This window comes from Amia ocellicauda, chromosome 14 (assembly GCF_036373705.1).
Source record: "Amia ocellicauda isolate fAmiCal2 chromosome 14, fAmiCal2.hap1, whole genome shotgun sequence".
Lineage (NCBI taxonomy): Eukaryota > Metazoa > Chordata > Actinopteri > Amiiformes > Amiidae > Amia > Amia ocellicauda.
The window spans coordinates 29728842-29754810 of NC_089863.1; the positions used below are offsets into that span (position 1 = coordinate 29728842).

A 25969-nucleotide genomic window follows, 5' to 3' on the forward strand; every position below is an offset into this window, starting at 1 on the left:
GTTGGTGATAGAACTGCACAAATGTTCAGTGTTAATACTGCTACTGATAAGCCTCAGCTTTCCATTATTGTTGATTAAACCTGTGCTCCAGGGACCATATTCATATAACATCTAAGGCTAAATGTAGCTTTTAACTGGCTGAGTTAGACGGTGATTAACACTTAACAGTAGAAAATCAGTCCAGTCTCCACAGCTGTAAATGTCAATGGCTGTTAAAATCTTGTGTTATAATAAATTGACATGTTAATAACACATAAGCAGTCATTCAGAATGTTCTCAATTACATGTAGATGCATACTGTATGCATTAGTGAGTGTGGTGATGCTTATGGGGTGTTACTCTGCGACGGGTGAGTATGAGGCTGGGAAGGAAAAATCACAGTATACTCACTACAAAAAACTAGACTACACCACTGTGCAAGACTATTAGTAACTCTACACTTGCAACAAACCTCAAATATTCAGGGTCATTGATTTTGTTAGATCTGTCACCTTTCAAAGCCATATCTAAATTATCTTCATAAATACTTCAATGATTGACATGACAATAATGAGTTTATTTCTTGTTACCTTGTTTATACAGTTAGGTCCATAAATATTTGGATGGTGACACAATTGTCATTATTTTGGCTCTGTATGCCACCACAGTGGATTTGAAAGGAAACAATCACTATGTTCTTTAAGTGTAGACTTTCCACTTTAATTTGAGGGTAGGTACATCCAAATTGGGTGAACAGTGTTGGAATTCCCCCCATTTGTATAGGTGGTCCCCCCAAGTTCAGGGTCTTTAGAAAAGGATTTAGACAAACTAACCTAATCATTAATTAAATTGTGAGTATCAATACTTGGTTGCAAATCCTTTGCAGTCAATGACTGCCTGAAGTCTGGAACCCATAGACATCACCAGATGCTGGGTTTCTTCCCTGGTGATGCTCTACCAGGCCTGTACTGCAGCTCTCTTTAGTTCCTGCTGGTTCCCTTGTATTTATTGATGATGTGACTGCTGACAAAAGCAGCAGGATGAATTCTCAAGTGTTTAGGGCTATATTATCTGCTCAGATTCAGCCAAATGCGTCAAAACTCATTGGAGGGCGCTTCACAGTGCAGATGGACAATGACCCAAAGCATACTGTGAAAGCAACCCAGGACTTTTTTATTGGCAAAGAAGTGGAATGTTCTGCAATGGCCAAGTCAATCACCTGACCTGAATCCAACCGAGCATGCATTTCACTTGCTGAAGGCAAAACGCTCCAAGAACAAGCAGGAACTAAAGACAGCTGCAGTACAGGCCTGGCAGAGTATCACCAGGGAAGAAACCCAGCATCTGCTGAACTGGGGGTCTTGGGATAAACCATTTCTGGACCAAAGACCATTGCTGTGCACTTGGCTTCATGGCATCAGCTAAGGTGGAAGGAGTGGAGAGTACAATTGAAGGCAGACGAGCTTGAACAAAACCGATGGGCAGTCCATTTTCCTAGCGCTTTATTAAAACGTGGAACACAGATCACAAAGCATCTGGAAGCCAGAGAAGCACATTTCTCCCAAAACCAGGTCAACTCAAAGTAGCATCAGCCTACACAAGCGGCCAACATTCACTCAAATGACAGGGCTTCAGAGAACCTGCACCTCTGGACGTCACCATTTCTGCAGATAATCCACAGGGCTCCACGATCATACGACACATGGCTGCTTAGTCCAGCTACCCTTAGATGTTCCCACCCACTGCCAAAGGGGTTACAGGCACTGACACCAATCCTGAAAGGCAAGAGGGAGAAGTCAGGAGCCAGAGCATGGAGGCTTCTAGACATGGTCCAAACAAGCCCCTGGACAGGATCCTGCTCTTGTCCAGTCACTTCATACAGAGGCTGCAGTCAAGCAGTTCACAACACAGCCTCACCTTTTGAATACCGAGCCACGTTTGTTCACTCCATGCACTTCACCATCCGCGCTCACTTCCACCATGGACAGGGAGCCTGGAATGCGGTACCACTTCTCAGGGCCAGGACAGGAATTCCCACCGACACCCAGCTTGACGTGGATTTCATCTAGATTGTTCACTCCCCAGCACCCAACAGGCCCACAGGAGTAGTACTTGAGCTCGCCTGGGACTGCCATCCAGGACACACTGCCAGAGCCATCGTAGCTCAGCGCAGGCCTGTGGTTCAGACAGAAGATACTGTGGGAGGCATTGCAGCCCACCACAAACTTGTCCCCACCAGCATCAATCTGGATCAGGTTGTCTGCCAGAGGAATGAAAGAGGGTCTACATCAAGAATGTGACCTGATGGACAGCTGGTGCAGGTCGAGGTTTTAAGCAAGGGATTCAGAAGATCACATCCAGGTCTCACCTGGATTCACCTGGACCCAGCCGCTTCTAAACCACTTGAAGACCAGGCCATCAACACCCACCCTCCAGAGCCCAGCAGGCCCTACACTGACATGTTTACCAGATGCCTCTAGCTCAACCCAATGGCCATCACGGAACTCCACGACTTTGCCCTCTTTCAAGATGCCACACACTCTGCCAGCACCAGCATCAATCTGCTTCAGGACACCAGGGACAGCCTCACACTGCAGGGCTTCAGCTACCCACACTGAAAGGAAAAGGGAGAAGGATCCATTAGAGCAGTATGCATTCACCATATCCAAGGGCATCTCAAACAGAATACATTTAATCTCCAAAAGTAATAGAATTTAGATTGAAAACAAGCTTACCTATGCTAGACCCCACCAACAAAACCACACAGACAATCCCTCCTCTCATGGTTACTACTAGTCTCAGAGAATTGATACATAAGAACTGTTCACACACAGGCATTTAAATACCCAGGCCACCCCTAGACACACCTGTCTAATCGCTGGTTAATTGATTCATTGAGCTGCACAGCTTCAAAGAAATGAGGGACCTGATTAGTGATAATCTTCTGAATGAATTCAACCTGTATGACCATTGGCCAGGGTAGATGACATGACAAGTGGCACCACTGCTCTGACAATTAAATGATTAACATTTCATGTTTCAAAACATATTAGCTCTTATTACAGCTGCTGCTTGAGTTCTAACTGTTTTCATTGATTTCTAGCAAGTGTTGGATCAGTTGAGTGTAATGTTTAAATTGAGTGATTCCATTATACATTTGCCACTCTTAACTGGAATTAACTAGTTCGTTTTGTTTGACTCAATGTTAATCTATTGCTGGCAATACACAGAGCCTGGCATATGAATTGGATGAATTACATACCTTAAGAGAATATGTCTTACTTATATTAAGAATATAAGAACTTTAATTGTATTAACTACATAATACATATTTCTTCCAGCATATATACCAGTAGCATACAAAATAAGCAGGTTCCATGTCATTCATAATAAACGTAACCTTTTTCAATTGTCAACATATGAAAATTATTCCATAAATATGTAATATACATCTACGTTTCTTCAACTTACATGAAAGACATATCTGTGTGCTGTACCACTTTATTGCAGTCAATTATGCTGTGAAATGAAGCACAGTAAAATACAATGAATCTTTGTCTTCAATTGTACTGATATACAAATATAAAACCAGGTACCAAGAAAGAAACTCATTCCTATCATGTCAATTATTGAAGTATTTAAAATGAAAATATAGATATGGGCTTTGAAAGGTGACAGATCTTACAATAGTAATGAACCTGAATATTTGAGGTTTGTTGCAAGTGAGCATTAAACTTCCCCAGATACTAATAGTTTTGAAATGGTTCACCATTGTTTCATATTCTTGGAAACATCCAAGTGGACAGGGGCCCATTGAATGTGAGGCCAAAGCCAAACATCTATGTAAAATAATTGTAAGACATGGTCAATCAACTCCACATTATTGCATGAGTTGTCCTGACTGAAAGAACAAATACAATCTCACCTTAAGGTGCAAACACGTCACTGAAGGTTGTGGACAAAACAAAATACAGCAATATATCTTCACGACAATACCACACGTTACACCCCTGGAGTGCTATGCTTCATATTTAAAAAAATTGAAGCTAGATAATTTAATCTCCAAAGAACCCAAAGTTAAGTCTGCATCTTACCGGAATGTAATATTATTATTCACACTTCCTGACTGTGTCACTTGACACTACGTGAACTAACTACGAGAGATGTCTAGGGGACATATGAAGCAAAACACACTGAAACAAATAAGACATGAGCAGAGAGTCTGATTTGGTAACCCTGTAATGTCAGACTTTGACCACCACAAACAAATAGTTGCTGAAGACACCAGTCCTGTTTGTCTAGGTACAATGCGATGTGATGACACTGTTCATGTTGTTGCATGAACACGTTATGCTGGATGAGTATTCTTCTTTTGCACTCATTGGAATTATTCCATAGAAATCTTCACATCGAAACATTTCTCTACTCAACAAAGTTTTCTCCACGTTTGGCATCCCAAAACAAGTAATGTAAGACAATAGTCCAGCATCTCTCAGTGCAAGACCAGTGGTGTAGTCTACGTGATACGCAGGTATACGCCGTATACCCACTAGAAAAGCTCAAGGATTTCTGTATACCCACTTAAAAAAGTGCGAGGATACGTAACAACATCGTTTAGTGACAGAACTTTCACACCTTCATTCATAAATTCACCCCGTCTGTGTTGCGAAGCACTGACTTTTGGACCACTGTGGTTTCCGTGGCATGGGACCTGACGTCACCTACCAAGGAACAACAACGCAGTTGCTTAGCGGTCATTCTCAACACAAGTTTGAAATTAACTAATGTGAATCACTGAATGAGATATGAAACGAAAGCAAACTCAAACTCCACTCTTTCAGTGTTTTCGTAAGCCTGCTCCTGAAGCTACTGCGGCTTCGGGTGACACTGCAGCTGCAGCAAATGACACGAACGTTAACGTTACAGAAAAAGAAAAAATGAGGCTGATGCAATCCTACGCGCTACAGAAAACGAGTCTGATGCCATCGTAACATTACCTGTAAAAGTAGCATATACATTATCATTAATGTAACTGTAACAGCAGGGGATTGTTGGTATATTGAATTGTATCTAGAACTAGCTAACTTCACTAATGTTAGTGTGGTGGATCAATGAGTGCAGGAGAAGGTGAGAGGTAACTTAGATACTGTGTGTGTGAGTAGAGTACTAAACAAAATACAATGTTTATATCACCTTGTTTCAGATGATGAGAGAGATGAGAACTCCTGGCCAGCCCTGTGAACTGAAAGTCAGGCTAGGGAATTTAAAAACAGACATCCTTGGTTAGAGTGGAGGGACAGAAAGGTAGGTAGATATCAGCACACATGCAAAGGTGATGTAAAAACAATTGAAATTCATAAAGTCAATGACTATGCAAATGAGAGTTAATTCATGGTCATCTTAAATGTGCATTAATTTAAAACATTTACACCATTAAATTACTATATGGTAATGTTAGTTATCAATAGTTGTCAGATAATTAGCTATTGAAAGAGAGGAACATTTTTCTCCTTTCTCCTGCTTTTCATGCATTTGTTAGCCATAGTGTGAAGCTATTTTGTTAATTAACCTTGTTTGTTTTTTCTTATTTGAAGCTTATTTGTTTTGTAGCAGTTCCTGGGTGCTTTCTCGTGCATTTAAGCTGATACAGTACATAGCCTAAGTTTGACAATGGTTTTGGAAGATAAGTGTGTTTGACAAGAGGTGGACCACTTTTTGTGTCCTCATAATTCAGTTCATAATATTCTGTAATGAATGAGTGTTGGTGATAGAACTGCACAAATGTTCAGTGTTAATACTGCTACTTGTAATCCTCAGCTTTCCATTATTGTTGATAAAACCTGTGCTCCAGGGACCATATTCATATAACATCTAAGGCTAAATGTAGCTTTTAACAGGCTGAGTTAGATGGTGATTAACACTTAACAGTAGAAAATCAGTCCAGTCTCCGCAGCTGTAAATGTCAATGGCTGTTAAAATCTTGTGTTATAATAAATTATAATAAATTGACATGTTAATAACACATAAGCAGTCATTCAGAATGTTCTCAATTACATGTAGATGCATACTGTATGCATTAGTGAGTGTGGTGATGCTTATGGGGTGTTACTCTGCGACGGGTGAGTATGAGGCTGGGAAGGAAAAATCACAGTATACTCACTACAAAAAACTAGACTACACCACTGTGCAAGACTATTAGTAACTCTACACTTGCAACAAACCTCAAATATTCAGGGTCATTGATTTTGTTAGATCTGTCACCTTTCAAAGCCATATCTAAATTATCTTCATAAATACTTCAATGATTGACATGACAATAATGAGTTTATTTCTTGTTACCTTGTTTATACAGTTAGGTCCATAAATATTTGGATGGTGACACAATTGTCATTATTTTGGCTCTGTATGCCACCACAGTGGATTTGAAAGGAAACAATCACTATGTTCTTTAAGTGTAGACTTTCCACTTTAATTTGAGGGTAGGTACATCCAAATTGGGTGAACAGTGTTGGAATTCCCCCCATTTGTATAGGTGGTCCCCCCAAGTTCAGGGTCTTTAGAAAAGGATTTAGACAAACTAACCTAATCATTAATTAAATTGTGAGTATCAATACTTGGTTGCAAATCCTTTGCAGTCAATGACTGCCTGAAGTCTGGAACCCATAGACATCACCAGATGCTGGGTTTCTTCCCTGGTGATGCTCTACCAGGCCTGTACTGCAGCTCTCTTTAGTTCCTGCTGGTTCCCTTGTATTTATTGATGATGTGACTGCTGACAAAAGCAGCAGGATGAATTCTCAAGTGTTTAGGGCTATATTATCTGCTCAGATTCAGCCAAATGCGTCAAAACTCATTGGAGGGCGCTTCACAGTGCAGATGGACAATGACCCAAAGCATACTGTGAAAGCAACCCAGGACTTTTTTATTGGCAAAGAAGTGGAATGTTCTGCAATGGCCAAGTCAATCACCTGACCTGAATCCAACCGAGCATGCATTTCACTTGCTGAAGGCAAAACGCTCCAAGAACAAGCAGGAACTAAAGACAGCTGCAGTACAGGCCTGGCAGAGTATCACCAGGGAAGAAACCCAGCATCTGCTGAACTGGGGGTCTTGGGATAAACCATTTCTGGACCAAAGACCATTGCTGTGCACTTGGCTTCATGGCATCAGCTAAGGTGGAAGGAGTGGAGAGTACAATTGAAGGCAGACGAGCTTGAACAAAACCGATGGGCAGTCCATTTTCCTAGCGCTTTATTAAAACGTGGAACACAGATCACAAAGCATCTGGAAGCCAGAGAAGCACATTTCTCCCAAAACCAGGTCAACTCAAAGTAGCATCAGCCTACACAAGCGGCCAACATTCACTCAAATGACAGGGCTTCAGAGAACCTGCACCTCTGGACGTCACCATTTCTGCAGATAATCCACAGGGCTCCACGATCATACGACACATGGCTGCTTAGTCCAGCTACCCTTAGATGTTCCCACCCACTGCCAAAGGGGTTACAGGCACTGACACCAATCCTGAAAGGCAAGAGGGAGAAGTCAGGAGCCAGAGCATGGAGGCTTCTAGACATGGTCCAAACAAGCCCCTGGACAGGATCCTGCTCTTGTCCAGTCACTTCATACAGAGGCTGCAGTCAAGCAGTTCACAACACAGCCTCACCTTTTGAATACCGAGCCACGTTTGTTCACTCCATGCACTTCACCATCCGCGCTCACTTCCACCATGGACAGGGAGCCTGGAATGCGGTACCACTTCTCAGGGCCAGGACAGGAATTCCCACCGACACCCAGCTTGACGTGGATTTCATCTAGATTGTTCACTCCCCAGCACCCAACAGGCCCACAGGAGTAGTACTTGAGCTCGCCTGGGACTGCCATCCAGGACACACTGCCAGAGCCATCGTAGCTCAGCGCAGGCCTGTGGTTCAGACAGAAGATACTGTGGGAGGCATTGCAGCCCACCACAAACTTGTCCCCACCAGCATCAATCTGGATCAGGTTGCCTGCCAGAGGAATGAAAGAGGGTCTACATCAAGAATGTGACCTGATGGACAGCTGGTGCAGGTCGAGGTTTTAAGCAAGGGATTCAGAAGATCACATCCAGGTCTCACCTGGATTCACCTGGACCCAGCCGCTTCTAAACCACTTGAAGACCAGGCCATCAACACCCACCCTCCAGAGCCCAGCAGGCCCTACACTGACATGTTTACCAGATGCCTCTAGCTCAACCCAATGGCCATCACGGAACTCCACGACTTTGCCCTCTTTCAAGATGCCACACACTCTGCCAGCACCAGCATCAATCTGCTTCAGGACACCAGGGACAGCCTCACACTGCAGGGCTTCAGCTACCCACACTGAAAGGAAAAGGGAGAAGGATCCATTAGAGCAGTATGCATTCACCATATCCAAGGGCATCTCAAACAGAATACATTTAATCTCCAAAAGTAATAGAATTTAGATTGAAAACAAGCTTACCTATGCTAGACCCCACCAACAAAACCACACAGACAATCCCTCCTCTCATGGTTACTACTAGTCTCAGAGAATTGATACATAAGAACTGTTCACACACAGGCATTTAAATACCCAGGCCACCCCTAGACACACCTGTCTAATCGCTGGTTAATTGATTCATTGAGCTGCACAGCTTCAAAGAAATGAGGGACCTGATTAGTGATAATCTTCTGAATGAATTCAACCTGTATGACCATTGGCCAGGGTAGATGACATGACAAGTGGCACCACTGCTCTGACAATTAAATGATTAACATTTCATGTTTCAAAACATATTAGCTCTTATTACAGCTGCTGCTTGAGTTCTAACTGTTTTCATTGATTTCTAGCAAGTGTTGGATCAGTTGAGTGTAATGTTTAAATTGAGTGATTCCATTATACATTTGCCACTCTTAACTGGAATTAACTAGTTCGTTTTGTTTGACTCAATGTTAATCTATTGCTGGCAATACACAGAGCCTGGCATATGAATTGGATGAATTACATACCTTAAGAGAATATGTCTTACTTATATTAAGAATATAAGAACTTTAATTGTATTAACTACATAATACATATTTCTTCCAGCATATATACCAGTAGCATACAAAATAAGCAGGTTCCATGTCATTCATAATAAACGTAACCTTTTTCAATTGTCAACATATGAAAATTATTCCATAAATATGTAATATACGTCTACGTTTCTTCAACTTACATGAAAGACATATCTGTGTGCTGTACCACTTTATTGCAGTCAATTATGCTGTGAAATGAAGCACAGTAAAATACAATGAATCTTTGTCTTCAATTGTACTGATATACAAATATAAAACCAGGTACCAAGAAAGAAACTCATTCCTATCATGTCAATTATTGAAGTATTTAAAATGAAAATATAGATATGGGCTTTGAAAGGTGACAGATCTTACAATAGTAATGAACCTGAATATTTGAGGTTTGTTGCAAGTGAGCATTAAACTTCCCCAGATACTAATAGTTTTGAAATGGTTCACCATTGTTTCATATTCTTGGAAACATCCAAGTGGACAGGGGCCCATTGAATGTGAGGCCAAAGCCAAACATCTATGTAAAATAATTGTAAGACATGGTCAATCAACTCCACATTATTGCATGAGTTGTCCTGACTGAAAGAACAAATACAATCTCACCTTAAGGTGCAAACACGTCACTGAAGGTTGTGGACAAAACAAAATACAGCAATATATCTTCACGACAATACCACACGTTACACCCCTGGAGTGCTATGCTTCATATTTAAAAAAATTGAAGCTAGATAATTTAATCTCCAAAGAACCCAAAGTTAAGTCTGCATCTTACCGGAATGTAATATTATTATTCACACTTCCTGACTGTGTCACTTGACACTACGTGAACTAACTACGAGAGATGTCTAGGGGACATATGAAGCAAAACACACTGAAACAAATAAGACATGAGCAGAGAGTCTGATTTGGTAACCCTGTAATGTCAGACTTTGACCACCACAAACAAATAGTTGCTGAAGACACCAGTCCTGTTTGTCTAGGTACAATGCGATGTGATGACACTGTTCATGTTGTTGCATGAACACGTTATGCTGGATGAGTATTCTTCTTTTGCACTCATTGGAATTATTCCATAGAAATCTTCACATCGAAACATTTCTCTACTCAACAAAGTTTTCTCCACGTTTGGCATCCCAAAACAAGTAATGTAAGACAATAGTCCAGCATCTCTCAGTGCAAGACCAGTGGTGTAGTCTACGTGATACGCAGGTATACGCCGTATACCCACTAGAAAAGCTCAAGGATTTCTGTATACCCACTTAAAAAAGTGCGAGGATACGTAACAACATCGTTTAGTGACAGAACTTTCACACCTTCATTCATAAATTCACCCCGTCTGTGTTGCGAAGCACTGACTTTTGGACCACTGTGGTTTCCGTGGCATGGGACCTGACGTCACCTACCAAGGAACAACAACGCAGTTGCTTAGCGGTCATTCTCAACACAAGTTTGAAATTAACTAATGTGAATCACTGAATGAGATATGAAACGAAAGCAAACTCAAACTCCACTCTTTCAGTGTTTTCGTAAGCCTGCTCCTGAAGCTACTGCGGCTTCGGGTGACACTGCAGCTGCAGCAAATGACACGAACGTTAACGTTACAGAAAAAGAAAAAATGAGGCTGATGCAATCCTACGCGCTACAGAAAACGAGTCTGATGCCATCGTAACATTACCTGTAAAAGTAGCATATACATTATCATTAATGTAACTGTAACAGCAGGGGATTGTTGGTATATTGAATTGTATCTAGAACTAGCTAACTTCACTAATTTTAGTGTGGTGGATCAATGAGTGCAGGAGAAGGTGAGAGGTAACTTAGATACTGTGTGTGTGAGTAGAGTACTAAACAAAATACAATGTTTATATCACCTTGTTTCAGATGATGAGAGAGATGAGAACTCCTGGCCAGCCCTGTGAACTGAAAGTCAGGCTAGGGAATTTAAAAACAGACATCCTTGGTTAGAGTGGAGGGACAGAAAGGTAGGTAGATATCAGCACACATGCAAAGGTGATGTAAAAACAATTGAAATTCATAAAGTCAATGACTATGCAAATGAGAGTTAATTCATGGTCATCTTAAATGTGCATTAATTTAAAACATTTACACCATTAAATTACTATATGGTAATGTTAGTTATCAATAGTTGTCAGATAATTAGCTATTGAAAGAGAGGAACATTTTTCTCCTTTCTCCTGCTTTTCATGCATTTGTTAGCCATAGTGTGAAGCTATTTTGTTAATTAACCTTGTTTGTTTTTTCTTATTTGAAGCTTATTTGTTTTGTAGCAGTTCCTGGGTGCTTTCTCGTGCATTTAAGCTGATACAGTACATAGCCTAAGTTTGACAATGGTTTTGGAAGATAAGTGTGTTTGACAAGAGGTGGACCACTTTTTGTGTCCTCATAATTCAGTTCATAATATTCTGTAATGAATGAGTGTTGGTGATAGAACTGCACAAATGTTCAGTGTTAATACTGCTACTTGTAATCCTCAGCTTTCCATTATTGTTGATAAAACCTGTGCTCCAGGGACCATATTCATATAACATCTAAGGCTAAATGTAGCTTTTAACAGGCTGAGTTAGATGGTGATTAACACTTAACAGTAGAAAATCAGTCCAGTCTCCGCAGCTGTAAATGTCAATGGCTGTTAAAATCTTGTGTTATAATAAATTGACATGTTAATAACACATAAGCAGTCATTCAGAATGTTCTCAATTACATGTAGATGCATACTGTATGCATTAGTGAGTGTGGTGATGCTTATGGGGTGTTACTCTGCGACGGGTGAGTATGAGGCTGGGAAGGAAAAATCACAGTATACTCACTACAAAAAACTAGACTACACCACTGTGCAAGACTATTAGTAACTCTACACTTGCAACAAACCTCAAATATTCAGGGTCATTGATTTTGTTAGATCTGTCACCTTTCAAAGCCATATCTAAATTATCTTCATAAATACTTCAATGATTGACATGACAATAATGAGTTTATTTCTTGTTACCTTGTTTATACAGTTAGGTCCATAAATATTTGGATGGTGACACAATTGTCATTATTTTGGCTCTGTATGCCACCACAGTGGATTTGAAAGGAAACAATCACTATGTTCTTTAAGTGTAGACTTTCCACTTTAATTTGAGGGTAGGTACATCCAAATTGGGTGAACAGTGTTGGAATTCCCCCCATTTGTATAGGTGGTCCCCCCAAGTTCAGGGTCTTTAGAAAAGGATTTAGACAAACTAACCTAATCATTAATTAAATTGTGAGTATCAATACTTGGTTGCAAATCCTTTGCAGTCAATGACTGCCTGAAGTCTGGAACCCATAGACCTCACCAGATGCTGGGTTTCTTCCCTGGTGATGCTCTACCAGGCCTGTACTGCAGCTCTCTTTAGTTCCTGCTGGTTCCCTTGTATTTATTGATGATGTGACTGCTGACAAAAGCAGCAGGATGAATTCTCAAGTGTTTAGGGCTATATTATCTGCTCAGATTCAGCCAAATGCGTCAAAACTCATTGGAGGGCGCTTCACAGTGCAGATGGACAATGACCCAAAGCATACTGTGAAAGCAACCCAGGACTTTTTTATTGGCAAAGAAGTGGAATGTTCTGCAATGGCCAAGTCAATCACCTGACCTGAATCCAACCGAGCATGCATTTCACTTGCTGAAGGCAAAACGCTCCAAGAACAAGCAGGAACTAAAGACAGCTGCAGTACAGGCCTGGCAGAGTATCACCAGGGAAGAAACCCAGCATCTGCTGAACTGGGGGTCTTGGGATAAACCATTTCTGGACCAAAGACCATTGCTGTGCACTTGGCTTCATGGCATCAGCTAAGGTGGAAGGTGTGGAGAGTACAATTGAAGGCAGACGAGCTTGAACAAAACCGATGGGCAGTCCATTTTCCTAGCGCTTTATTAAAACGTGGAACACAGATCACAAAGCATCTGGAAGCCAGAGAAGCACATTTCTCCCAAAACCAGGTCAACTCAAAGTAGCATCAGCCTACACAAGCGGCCAACATTCACTCAAATGACAGGGCTTCAGAGAACCTGCACCTCTGGACGTCACCATTTCTGCAGATAATCCACAGGGCTCCACGATCATACGACACATGGCTGCTTAGTCCAGCTACCCTTAGATGTTCCCACCCACTGCCAAAGGGGTTACAGGCACTGACACCAATCCTGAAAGGCAAGAGGGAGAAGTCAGGAGCCAGAGCATGGAGGCTTCTAGACATGGTCCAAACAAGCCCCTGGACAGGATCCTGCTCTTGTCCAGTCACTTCATACAGAGGCTGCAGTCAAGCAGTTCACAACACAGCCTCACCTTTTGAATACCGAGCCACGTTTGTTCACTCCATGCACTTCACCATCCGCGCTCACTTCCACCATGGACAGGGAGCCTGGAATGCGGTACCACTTCTCAGGGCCAGGACAGGAATTCCCACCGACACCCAGCTTGACGTGGATTTCATCTAGATTGTTCACTCCCCAGCACCCAACAGGCCCACAGGAGTAGTACTTGAGCTCGCCTGGGACTGCCATCCAGGACACACTGCCAGAGCCATCGTAGCTCAGCGCAGGCCTGTGGTTCAGACAGAAGATACTGTGGGAGGCATTGCAGCCCACCACAAACTTGTCCCCACCAGCATCAATCTGGATCAGGTTGCCTGCCAGAGGAATGAAAGAGGGTCTACATCAAGAATGTGACCTGATGGACAGCTGGTGCAGGTCGAGGTTTTAAGCAAGGGATTCAGAAGATCACATCCAGGTCTCACCTGGATTCACCTGGACCCAGCCGCTTCTAAACCACTTGAAGACCAGGCCATCAACACCCACCCTCCAGAGCCCAGCAGGCCCTACACTGACATGTTTACCAGATGCCTCTAGCTCAACCCAATGGCCATCACGGAACTCCACGACTTTGCCCTCTTTCAAGATGCCACACACTCTGCCAGCACCAGCATCAATCTGCTTCAGGACACCAGGGACAGCCTCACACTGCAGGGCTTCAGCTACCCACACTGAAAGGAAAAGGGAGAAGGATCCATTAGAGCAGTATGCATTCACCATATCCAAGGGCATCTCAAACAGAATACATTTAATCTCCAAAAGTAATAGAATTTAGATTGAAAACAAGCTTACCTATGCTAGACCCCACCAACAAAACCACACAGACAATCCCTCCTCTCATGGTTACTACTAGTCTCAGAGAATTGATACATAAGAACTGTTCACACACAGGCATTTAAATACCCAGGCCACCCCTAGACACACCTGTCTAATCGCTGGTTAATTGATTCATTGAGCTGCACAGCTTCAAAGAAATGAGGGACCTGATTAGTGATAATCTTCTGAATGAATTCAACCTGTATGACCATTGGCCAGGGTAGATGACATGACAAGTGGCACCACTGCTCTGACAATTAAATGATTAACATTTCATGTTTCAAAACATATTAGCTCTTATTACAGCTGCTGCTTGAGTTCTAACTGTTTTCATTGATTTCTAGCAAGTGTTGGATCAGTTGAGTGTAATGTTTAAATTGAGTGATTCCATTATACATTTGCCACTCTTAACTGGAATTAACTAGTTTGTTTTGTTTGACTCAATGTTAATCTATTGCTGGCAATACACAGAGCCTGGCATATGAATTGGATGAATTACATACCTTAAGAGAATATGTCTTACTTATATTAAGAATATAAGAACTTTAATTGTATTAACTACATAATACATATTTCTTCCAGCATATATACCAGTAGCATACAAAATAAGCAGGTTCCATGTCATTCATAATAAACGTAACCTTTTTCAATTGTCAACATATGAAAATTATTCCATAAATATGTAATATACGTCTATGTTTCTTCAACTTACATGAAAGACATATCTGTGTGCTGTACCACTTTATTGCAGTCAATTATGCTGTGAAATGAAGCACAGTAAAATACAATGAATCTTTGTCTTCAATTGTACTGATATACAAATATAAAACCAGGTACCAAGAAAGAAACTCATTCCTATCATGTCAATTATTGAAGTATTTAAAATGAAAATATAGATATGGGCTTTGAAAGGTGACAGATCTTACAATAGTAATGAACCTGAATATTTGAGGTTTGTTGCAAGTGAGCATTAAACTTCCCCAGATACTAATAGTTTTGAAATGGTTCACCATTGTTTCATATTCTTGGAAACATCCAAGTGGACAGGGGCCCATTGAATGTGAGGCCAAAGCCAAACATCTATGTAAAATAATTGTAAGACATGGTCAATCAACTCCACATTATTGCATGAGTTGTCCTGACTGAAAGAACAAATACAATCTCACCTTAAGGTGCAAACACGTCACTGAAGGTTGTGGACAAAACAAAATACAGCAATATATCTTCACGACAATACCACACGTTACACCCCTGGAGTGCTATGCTTCATATTTAAAAAAATTGAAGCTAGATAATTTAATCTCCAAAGAACCCAAAGTTAAGTCTGCATCTTACCGGAATGTAATATTATTATTCACACTTCCTGACTGTGTCACTTGACACTACGTGAACTAACTACGAGAGATGTCTAGGGGACATATGAAGCAAAACACACTGAAACAAATAAGACATGAGCAGAGAGTCTGATTTGGTAACCCTGTAATGTCAGACTTTGACCACCACAAACAAATAGTTGCTGAAGACACCAGTCCTGTTTGTCTAGGTACAATGCGATGTGATGACACTGTTCATGTTGTTGCATGAACACGTTATGCTGGATGAGTATTCTTCTTTTGCACTCATTGGAATTATTCCATAGAAATCTTCACATCGAAACATTTCTCTACTCAACAAAGTTTTCTCCACGTTTGGCATCCCAAAACAAGTAATGTAAGACAATAGTCCAGCATCTCTCAGTGCAAGACCAGTGGTGTAGTCTACGTGATACGCAGGTATACGCCGTATACCCACTAGAAAAGCTCAAGGATTTCTGTATACCCACTTAAAAAAGTGCGAGGATACGTAACAACATCGTTTAGTGACAGAACTTTCACACCTTCATTCATAAATTCACCCCGTCTGTGTTGCGAAGCACTGACTTTTGGACCACTGTGGTTTCCGTGGCATGGGACCTGACGTCACCTACCAAGGAACAACAACGCAGTTGCTTAGCGGTCATTCTCAACACAAGTTTGAAATTAACTAATGTGAATCACTGAATGAGATATGAAACGAAAGCAAACTCAAACTCCACTCTTTCAGTGTTTTCGTAAGCCTGCTCCTGAAGCTACTGCGGCTTCGGGTGACACTGCAGCTGCAGCAAATGACACGAACGTTAACGTTACAGAAAAAGAAAAAATGAGGCTGATGCAATCCTACGCGCTACAGAAAACGAGTCTGATGCCATCGTAACATTACCTGTAAAAGTAGCATATACATTATCATTAATGTAACTGTAACAGCAGGGGATTGTTGGTATATTGAATTGTATCTAGAACTAGCTAACTTCACTAATGTTAGTGTGGTGGATCAATGAGTGCAGGAGAAGGTGAGAGGTAACTTAGATACTGTGTGTGTGAGTAGAGTACTAAACAAAATACAATGTTTATATCACCTTGTTTCAGATGATGAGAGAGATGAGAACTCCTGGCCAGCCCTGTGAACTGAAAGTCAGGCTAGGGAATTTAAAAACAGACATCCTTGGTTAGAGTGGAGGGACAGAAAGGTAGGTAGATATCAGCACACATGCAAAGGTGATGTAAAAACAATTGAAATTCATAAAGTCAATGACTATGCAAATGAGAGTTAATTCATGGTCATCTTAAATGTGCATTAATTTAAAACGTTTACACCATTAAATTACTATATGGTAATGTTAGTTATCAATAGTTGTCAGATAATTAGCTATTGAAAGAGAGGAACATTTTTCTCCTTTCTCCTGCTTTTCATGCATTTGTTAGCCATAGTGTGAAGCTATTTTGTTAATTAACCTTGTTTGTTTTTTCTTATTTGAAGCTTATTTGTTTTGTAGCAGTTCCTGGGTGCTTTCTCGTGCATTTAAGCTGATACAGTACATAGCCTAAGTTTGACAATGGTTTTGGAAGATAAGTGTGTTTGACAAGAGGTGGACCACTTTTTGTGTCCTCATAATTCAGTTCATAATATTCTGTAATGAATGAGTGTTGGTGATAGAACTGCACAAATGTTCAGTGTTAATACTGCTACTTGTAATCCTCAGCTTTCCATTATTGTTGATAAAACCTGTGCTCCAGGGACCATATTCATATAACATCTAAGGCTAAATGTAGCTTTTAACAGGCTGAGTTAGATGGTGATTAACACTTAACAGTAGAAAATCAGTCCAGTCTCCGCAGCTGTAAATGTCAATGGCTGTTAAAATCTTGTGTTATAATAAATTATAATAAATTGACATGTTAATAACACATAAGCAGTCATTCAGAATGTTCTCAATTACATGTAGATGCATACTGTATGCATTAGTGAGTGTGGTGATGCTTATGGGGTGTTACTCTGCGACGGGTGAGTATGAGGCTGGGAAGGAAAAATCACAGTATACTCACTACAAAAAACTAGACTACACCACTGTGCAAGACTATTAGTAACTCTACACTTGCAACAAACCTCAAATATTCAGGGTCATTGATTTTGTTAGATCTGTCACCTTTCAAAGCCATATCTAAATTATCTTCATAAATACTTCAATGATTGACATGACAATAATGAGTTTATTTCTTGTTACCTTGTTTATACAGTTAGGTCCATAAATATTTGGATGGTGACACAATTGTCATTATTTTGGCTCTGTATGCCACCACAGTGGATTTGAAAGGAAACAATCACTATGTTCTTTAAGTGTAGACTTTCCACTTTAATTTGAGGGTAGGTACATCCAAATTGGGTGAACAGTGTTGGAATTCCCCCCATTTGTATAGGTGGTCCCCCCAAGTTCAGGGTCTTTAGAAAAGGATTTAGACAAACTAACCTAATCATTAATTAAATTGTGAGTATCAATACTTGGTTGCAAATCCTTTGCAGTCAATGACTGCCTGAAGTCTGGAACCCATAGACATCACCAGATGCTGGGTTTCTTCCCTGGTGATGCTCTACCAGGCCTGTACTGCAGCTCTCTTTAGTTCCTGCTGGTTCCCTTGTATTTATTGATGATGTGACTGCTGACAAAAGCAGCAGGATGAATTCTCAAGTGTTTAGGGCTATATTATCTGCTCAGATTCAGCCAAATGCGTCAAAACTCATTGGAGGGCGCTTCACAGTGCAGATGGACAATGACCCAAAGCATACTGTGAAAGCAACCCAGGACTTTTTTATTGGCAAAGAAGTGGAATGTTCTGCAATGGCCAAGTCAATCACCTGACCTGAATCCAACCGAGCATGCATTTCACTTGCTGAAGGCAAAACGCTCCAAGAACAAGCAGGAACTAAAGACGGCTGCAGTACAGGCCTGGCAGAGTATCACCAGGGAAGAAACCCAGCATCTGCTGAACTGGGGGTCTTGGGATAAACCATTTCTGGACCAAAGACCATTGCTGTGCACTTGGCTTCATGGCATCAGCTAAGGTGGAAGGAGTGGAGAGTACAATTGAAGGCAGACGAGCTTGAACAAAACCGATGGGCAGTCCATTTTCCTAGCGCTTTATTAAAACGTGGAACACAGATCACAAAGCATCTGGAAGCCAGAGAAGCACATTTCTCCCAAAACCAGGTCAACTCAAAGCAGCATCAGCCTACACAAGCGGCCAACATTCACTCAAATGACAGGGCTTCAGAGAACCTGCACCTCTGGACGTCACCATTTCTGCAGATAATCCACAGGGCTCCACGATCATACGACACATGGCTGCTTAGTCCAGCTACCCTTAGATGTTCCCACCCACTGCCAAAGGGGTTACAGGCACTGACACCAATCCTGAAAGGCAAGAGGGAGAAGTCAGGAGCCAGAGCATGGAGGCTTCTAGACATGGTCCAAACAAGCCCCTGGACAGGATCCTGCTCTTGTCCAGTCACTTCATACAGAGGCTGCAGTCAAGCAGTTCACAACACAGCCTCACCTTTTGAATACCGAGCCACGTTTGTTCACTCCATGCACTTCACCATCCGCGCTCACTTCCACCATGGACAGGGAGCCTGGAATGCGGTACCACTTCTCAGGGCCAGGACAGGAATTCCCACCGACACCCAGCTTGACGTGGATTTCATCTAGATTGTTCACTCCCCAGCACCCAACAGGCCCACAGGAGTAGTACTTGAGCTCGCCTGGGACTGCCATCCAGGACACACTGCCAGAGCCATCGTAGCTCAGCGCAGGCCTGTGGTTCAGACAGAAGATACTGTGGGAGGCATTGCAGCCCACCACAAACTTGTCCCCACCAGCATCAATCTGGATCAGGTTGCCTGCCAGAGGAATGAAAGAGGGTCTACATCAAGAATGTGACCTGATGGACAGCTGGTGCAGGTCGAGGTTTTAAGCAAGGGATTCAGAAGATCACATCCAGGTCTCACCTGGATTCACCTGGACCCAGCCGCTTCTAAACCACTTGAAGACCAGGCCATCAACACCCACCCTCCAGAGCCCAGCAGGCCCTACACTGACATGTTTACCAGATGCCTCTAGCTCAACCCAATGGCCATCACGGAACTCCACGACTTTGCCCTCTTTCAAGATGCCACACACTCTGCCAGCACCAGCATCAATCTGCTTCAGGACACCAGGGACAGCCTCACACTGCAGGGCTTCAGCTACCCACACTGAAAGGAAAAGGGAGAAGGATCCATTAGAGCAGTATGCATTCACCATATCCAAGGGCATCTCAAACAGAATACATTTAATCTCCAAAAGTAATAGACTTTAGATTGAAAACAAGCTTACCTATGCTAGACCCCACCAACAAAACCACACAGACAATCCCTCCTCTCATGGTTACTACTAGTCTCAGAGAATTGATACATAAGAACTGTTCACACACAGGCATTTAAATACCCAGGCCACCCCTAGACACACCTGTCTAATCGCTGGTTAATTGATTCATTGAGCTGCACAGCTTCAAAGAAATGAGGGACCTGATTAGTGATAATCTTCTGAATGAATTCAACCTGTATGACCATTGGCCAGGGTAGATGACATGACAAGTGGCACCACTGCTCTGACAATTAAATGATTAACATTTCATGTTTCAAAACATATTAGCTCTTATTACAGCTGCTGCTTGAGTTCTAACTGTTTTCATTGATTTCTAGCAAGTGTTGGATCAGTTGAGTGTAATGTTTAAATTGAGTGATTCCATTATACATTTGCCACTCTTAACTGGAATTAACTAGTTCGTTTTGTTTGACTCAATGTTAATCTATTGCTGGAAATACACAGAGCCTGGCATATGAATTGGATGAATTACATACCTTAAGAGAATATGTCTTACTTATATTAAGAATATAAGAACTTTAATTGTATTAACTACATAATACATATTTCTTCCAGCATATATACCAGTAGCATACAAAATAAGCAGGTTCCATGTCATTCATAATAAACGTAACCTTTTTCAATTGTCAACATATGAAAATTATTCCATAAATATGTAATATACGTCTACGTTTCTTCAACTTACATGAAAGACATATCTGTGTGCTGTACCACTTTATTGCAGTCAATTATGCTGTGAAATGAAGCACAGTAAAATACAATGAATCTTTGTCTTCAATTGTACTGATATACAAATATAAAACCAGGTACCAAGAAAGAAACTCATTCCTATCATGTCAATTATTGAAGTATTTAAAATGAAAATATAGATATGGGCTTTGAAAGGTGACAGATCTTACAATAGTAATGAACCTGAATATTTGAGGTTTGTTGCAAGTGAGCATTAAACTTCCCCAGATACTAATAGTTTTGAAATGGTTCACCATTGTTTCATATTCTTGGAAACATCCAAGTGGACAGGGGCCCATTGAATGTGAGGCCAAAGCCAAACATCTATGTAAAATAATTGTAAGACATGGTCAATCAACTCCACATTATTGCATGAGTTGTCCTGACTGAAAGAACAAATACAATCTCACCTTAAGGTGCAAACACGTCACTGAAGGTTGTGGACAAAACAAAATACAGCAATATATCTTCACGACAATACCACACGTTACACCCCTGGAGTGCTATGCTTCATATTTAAAAAAATTGAAGCTAGATAATTTAATCTCCAAAGAACCCAAAGTTAAGTCTGCATCTTACCGGAATGTAATATTATTATTCACACTTCCTGACTGTGTCACTTGACACTACGTGAACTAACTACGAGAGATGTCTAGGGGACATATGAAGCAAAACACACTGAAACAAATAAGACATGAGCAGAGAGTCTGATTTGGTAACCCTGTAATGTCAGACTTTGACCACCACAAACAAATAGTTGCTGAAGACACCAGTCCTGTTTGTCTAGGTACAATGCGATGTGATGACACTGTTCATGTTGTTGCATGAACACATTATGCTGGATGAGTATTCTTCTTTTGCACTCATTGGAATTATTCCATAGAAATCTTCACATCGAAACATTTCTCTACTCAACAAAGTTTTCTCCACGTTTGGCATCCCAAAACAAGTAATGTAAGACAATAGTCCAGCATCTCTCAGTGCAAGACCAGTGGTGTAGTCTACGTGATACGCAGGTATACGCCGTATACCCACTAGAAAAGCTCAAGGATTTCTGTATACCCACTTAAAAAAGTGCGAGGATACGTAACAACATCGTTTAGTGACAGAACTTTCACACCTTCATTCATAAATTCACCCCGTCTGTGTTGCGAAGCACTGACTTTTGGACCACTGTGGTTTCCGTGGCATGGGACCTGACGTCACCTACCAAGGAACAACAACGCAGTTGCTTAGCGGTCATTCTCAACACAAGTTTGAAATTAACTAATGTGAATCACTGAATGAGATATGAAACGAAAGCAAACTCAAACTCCACTCTTTCAGTGTTTTCGTAAGCCTGCTCCTGAAGCTACTGCGGCTTCGGGTGACACTGCAGCTGCAGCAAATGACACGAACGTTAACGTTACAGAAAAAGAAAAAATGAGGCTGATGCAATCCTACGCGCTACAGAAAACGAGTCTGATGCCATCGTAACATTACCTGTAAAAGTAGCATATACATTATCATTAATGTAACTGTAACAGCAGGGGATTGTTGGTATATTGAATTGTATCTAGAACTAGCTAACTTCACTAATGTTAGTGTGGTGGATCAATGAGTGCAGGAGAAGGTGAGAGGTAACTTAGATACTGTGTGTGTGAGTAGAGTACTAAACAAAATACAATGTTTATATCACCTTGTTTCAGATGATGAGAGAGATGAGAACTCCTGGCCAGCCCTGTGAACTGAAAGTCAGGCTAGGGAATTTAAAAACAGACATCCTTGGTTAGAGTGGAGGGACAGAAAGGTAGGTAGATATCAGCACACATGCAAAGGTGATGTAAAAACAATTGAAATTCATAAAGTCAATGACTATGCAAATGAGAGTTAATTCATGGTCATCTTAAATGTGCATTAATTTAAAACGTTTACACCATTAAATTACTATATGGTAATGTTAGTTATCAATAGTTGTCAGATAATTAGCTATTGAAAGAGAGGAACATTTTTCTCCTTTCTCCTGCTTTTCATGCATTTGTTAGCCATAGTGTGAAGCTATTTTGTTAATTAACCTTGTTTGTTTTTTCTTATTTGAAGCTTATTTGTTTTGTAGCAGTTCCTGGGTGCTTTCTCGTGCATTTAAGCTGATACAGTACATAGCCTAAGTTTGACAATGGTTTTGGAAGATAAGTGTGTTTGACAAGAGGTGGACCACTTTTTGTGTCCTCATAATTCAATTCATAATATTCTGTAATGAATGAGTGTTGGTGATAGAACTGCACAAATGTTCAGTGTTAATACTGCTACTGATAAGCCTCAGCTTTCCATTATTGTTGATAAAACCTGTGCTCCAGGGACCATATTCATATAACATCTAAGGCTAAATGTAGCTTTTAACTGGCTGAGTTAGATGGTGATTAACACTTAACAGTAGAAAATCAGTCCAGTCTCCACAGCTGTAAATGTCAATGGCTGTTAAAATCTTGTGTTATAATAAATTGACATGTTGATAACACATAAGCAGTCATTCAGAATGTTCTCAATTACATGTAGATGCATACTGTATGCATTAGTGAGTGTGGTGATGCTTATGGGGTGTTACTCTGCGACGGGTGAGTATGAGGCTGGGAAGGAAAAATCACAGTATACTCACTACAAAAAACTAGACTACACCACTGTGCAAGACTATTAGTAACTCTACACTTGCAACAAACCTCAAATATTCAGGGTCATTGATTTTGTTAGATCTGTCACCTTTCAAAGCCATATCTAAATTATCTTCATAAATACTTCAATGATTGACATGACAATAATGAGTTTATTTCTTGTTACCTTGTTTATACAGTTAGGTCCATAAATATTTGGATGGTGACACAATTGTCATTATTTTGGCTCTGTATGCCACCACAGTGGATTTGAAAGGAAACAATCACTATGTTCTTTAAGTGTAGACTTTCCACTTTAATTTGAGGGTAGGTACATCCAAATTGGGTGAACAGTGTTGGAATTCCCCCCATTTGTATAGGTGGTCCCCCCAAGTTCAGGGTCTTTAGAAAAGGATTTAGACAAACTAACCTAATCATTAATTAAATTGTGAGTATCAATACTTGGTTGCAAATCCTTTGCAGTCACTGACTGCCTGAAGTCTGGAACCCATAGACATCACCAGATGCTGGGTTTCTTCCCTGGTGATGCTCTACCAGGCCTGTACTGCAGCTCTCTTTAGTTCCTGCTGGTTCCCTTGTATTTATTGATGATGTGACTGCTGACAAAAGCAGCAGGATGAATTCTCAAGTGTTTAGGGCTATATTATCTGCTCAGATTCAGCCAAATGCGTCAAAACTCATTGGAGGGCGCTTCACAGTGCAGATGGACAATGACCCAAAGCATACTGTGAAAGCAACCCAGGACTTTTTTATTGGCAAAGAAGTGGAATGTTCTGCAATGGCCAAGTCAATCACCTGACCTGAATCCAACCGAGCATGCATTTCACTTGCTGAAGGCAAAACGCTCCAAGAACAAGCAGGAACTAAAGACAGCTGCAGTACAGGCCTGGCAGAGTATCACCAGGGAAGAAACCCAGCATCTGCTGAACTGGGGGTCTTGGGATAAACCATTTCTGGACCAAAGACCATTGCTGTGCACTTGGCTTCATGGCATCAGCTAAGGTGGAAGGAGTGGAGAGTACAATTGAAGGCAGACGAGCTTGAACAAAACCGATGGGCAGTCCATTTTCCTAGCGCTTTATTAAAACGTGGAACACAGATCACAAAGCATCTGGAAGCCAGAGAAGCACATTTCTCCCAAAACCAGGTCAACTCAAAGTAGCATCAGCCTACACAAGCGGCCAACATTCACTCAAATGACAGGGCTTCAGAGAACCTGCACCTCTGGACGTCACCATTTCTGCAGATAATCCACAGGGCTCCACGATCATACGACACATGGCTGCTTAGTCCAGCTACCCTTAGATGTTCCCACCCACTGCCAAAGGGGTTACAGGCACTGACACCAATCCTGAAAGGCAAGAGGGAGAAGTCAGGAGCCAGAGCATGGAGGCTTCTAGACATGGTCCAAACAAGCCCCTGGACAGGATCCTGCTCTTGTCCAGTCACTTCATACAGAGGCTGCAGTCAAGCAGTTCACAACACAGCCTCACCTTTTGAATACCGAGCCACGTTTGTTCACTCCATGCACTTCACCATCCGCGCTCACTTCCACCATGGACAGGGAGCCTGGAATGCGGTACCACTTCTCAGGGCCAGGACAGGAATTCCCACCGACACCCAGCTTGACGTGGATTTCATCTAGATTGTTCACTCCCCAGCACCCAACAGGCCCACAGGAGTAGTACTTGAGCTCGCCTGGGACTGCCATCCAGGACACACTGCCAGAGCCATCGTAGCTCAGCGCAGGCCTGTGGTTCAGACAGAAGATACTGTGGGAGGCATTGCAGCCCACCACAAACTTGTCCCCACCAGCATCAATCTGGATCAGGTTGCCTGCCAGAGGAATGAAAGAGGGTCTACATCAAGAATGTGACCTGATGGACAGCTGGTGCAGGTCGAGGTTTTAAGCAAGGGATTCAGAAGATCACATCCAGGTCTCACCTGGATTCACCTGGACCCAGCCGCTTCTAAACCACTTGAAGACCAGGCCATCAACACCCACCCTCCAGAGCCCAGCAGGCCCTACACTGACATGTTTACCAGATGCCTCTAGCTCAACCCAATGGCCATCACGGAACTCCACGACTTTGCCCTCTTTCAAGATGCCACACACTCTGCCAGCACCAGCATCAATCTGCTTCAGGACACCAGGGACAGCCTCACACTGCAGGGCTTCAGCTACCCACACTGAAAGGAAAAGGGAGAAGGATCCATTAGAGCAGTATGCATTCACCATATCCAAGGGCATCTCAAACAGAATACATTTAATCTCCAAAAGTAATAGAATTTAGATTGAAAACAAGCTTACCTATGCTAGACCCCACCAACAAAACCACACAGACAATCCCTCCTCTCATGGTTACTACTAGTCTCAGAGAATTGATACATAAGAACTGTTCACACACAGGCATTTAAATACCCAGGCCACCCCTAGACACACCTGTCTAATCGCTGGTTAATTGATTCATTGAGCTGCACAGCTTCAAAGAAATGAGGGACCTGATTAGTGATAATCTTCTGAATGAATTCAACCTGTATGACCATTGGCCAGGGTAGATGACATGACAAGTGGCACCACTGCTCTGAC

General features: G+C 41.7%; 1 protein-coding gene and 5 long non-coding RNA genes across 6 annotated transcripts in view; 1 reads left to right on the plus strand and 5 right to left on the minus strand.

Moving 5' to 3' along the window:
• Positions 1 to 25969, plus strand: part of LOC136767647 (uncharacterized) — an 86784-nt gene that overhangs the window by 46978 nt on the left and 13837 nt on the right. The window contains exons 10-13 of the long non-coding RNA XR_010821846.1: positions 5183 to 5283; positions 10932 to 11032; positions 16671 to 16771; positions 22420 to 22520. This is a non-coding gene — a long non-coding RNA (uncharacterized LOC136767647). The remainder of the gene's footprint in view (positions 1 to 5182; positions 5284 to 10931; positions 11033 to 16670; positions 16772 to 22419; positions 22521 to 25969) is intronic.
• On the minus strand, positions 1465 to 2763 carry LOC136768048 (fish-egg lectin-like). The gene is made up of 4 exons (XM_066722103.1): positions 2715 to 2763; positions 2348 to 2593; positions 1897 to 2239; positions 1465 to 1754 (listed from the first exon to the last, which is right to left on the minus strand). The coding sequence occupies exons 1-4, from the start codon at positions 2761 to 2763 to the stop codon at positions 1592 to 1594; spliced, it is 801 nt and encodes a 266-aa protein (XP_066578200.1). The 3' UTR covers positions 1465 to 1591.
• On the minus strand, positions 7214 to 8404 carry LOC136767649 (uncharacterized). Its single transcript, XR_010821848.1, has 2 exons — positions 7646 to 8404; positions 7214 to 7503 (listed from the first exon to the last, which is right to left on the minus strand). It is a non-coding gene; the product is annotated as an uncharacterized LOC136767649 (long non-coding RNA).
• LOC136767655 (uncharacterized) lies at positions 12953 to 14143 on the minus strand. Its single transcript, XR_010821853.1, has 2 exons — positions 13385 to 14143; positions 12953 to 13242 (listed from the first exon to the last, which is right to left on the minus strand). It is a non-coding gene; the product is annotated as an uncharacterized LOC136767655 (long non-coding RNA).
• On the minus strand, positions 18702 to 19891 carry LOC136767656 (uncharacterized). Its single transcript, XR_010821854.1, has 2 exons — positions 19134 to 19891; positions 18702 to 18991 (listed from the first exon to the last, which is right to left on the minus strand). It is a non-coding gene; the product is annotated as an uncharacterized LOC136767656 (long non-coding RNA).
• On the minus strand, positions 24441 to 25631 carry LOC136767654 (uncharacterized). Its single transcript, XR_010821852.1, has 2 exons — positions 24873 to 25631; positions 24441 to 24730 (listed from the first exon to the last, which is right to left on the minus strand). It is a non-coding gene; the product is annotated as an uncharacterized LOC136767654 (long non-coding RNA).

Bases quoted from the DNA above. Each gene is read 5' to 3' on its own strand.
- LOC136768048 (XM_066722103.1), bottom strand. From the start codon at position 2,763: ATGAGAGGAGGGATTGTCTGTGTGGTTTTGTTGGTGGGGTCTAGCATA. The intron at 2,594-2,714 runs GTAAGCTTGTTT...TTTTCCTTTCAG, and splicing joins GTTGGTGGGGTCTAGCATAG to TGTGGGTAGCTGAAGCCCTG. The intron at 1,755-1,896 runs GTGAGGCTGTGT...CTTGCCTTTCAG, and splicing joins CGTGGCTCGGTATTCAAAAG to GATTGGTGTCAGTGCCTGTA.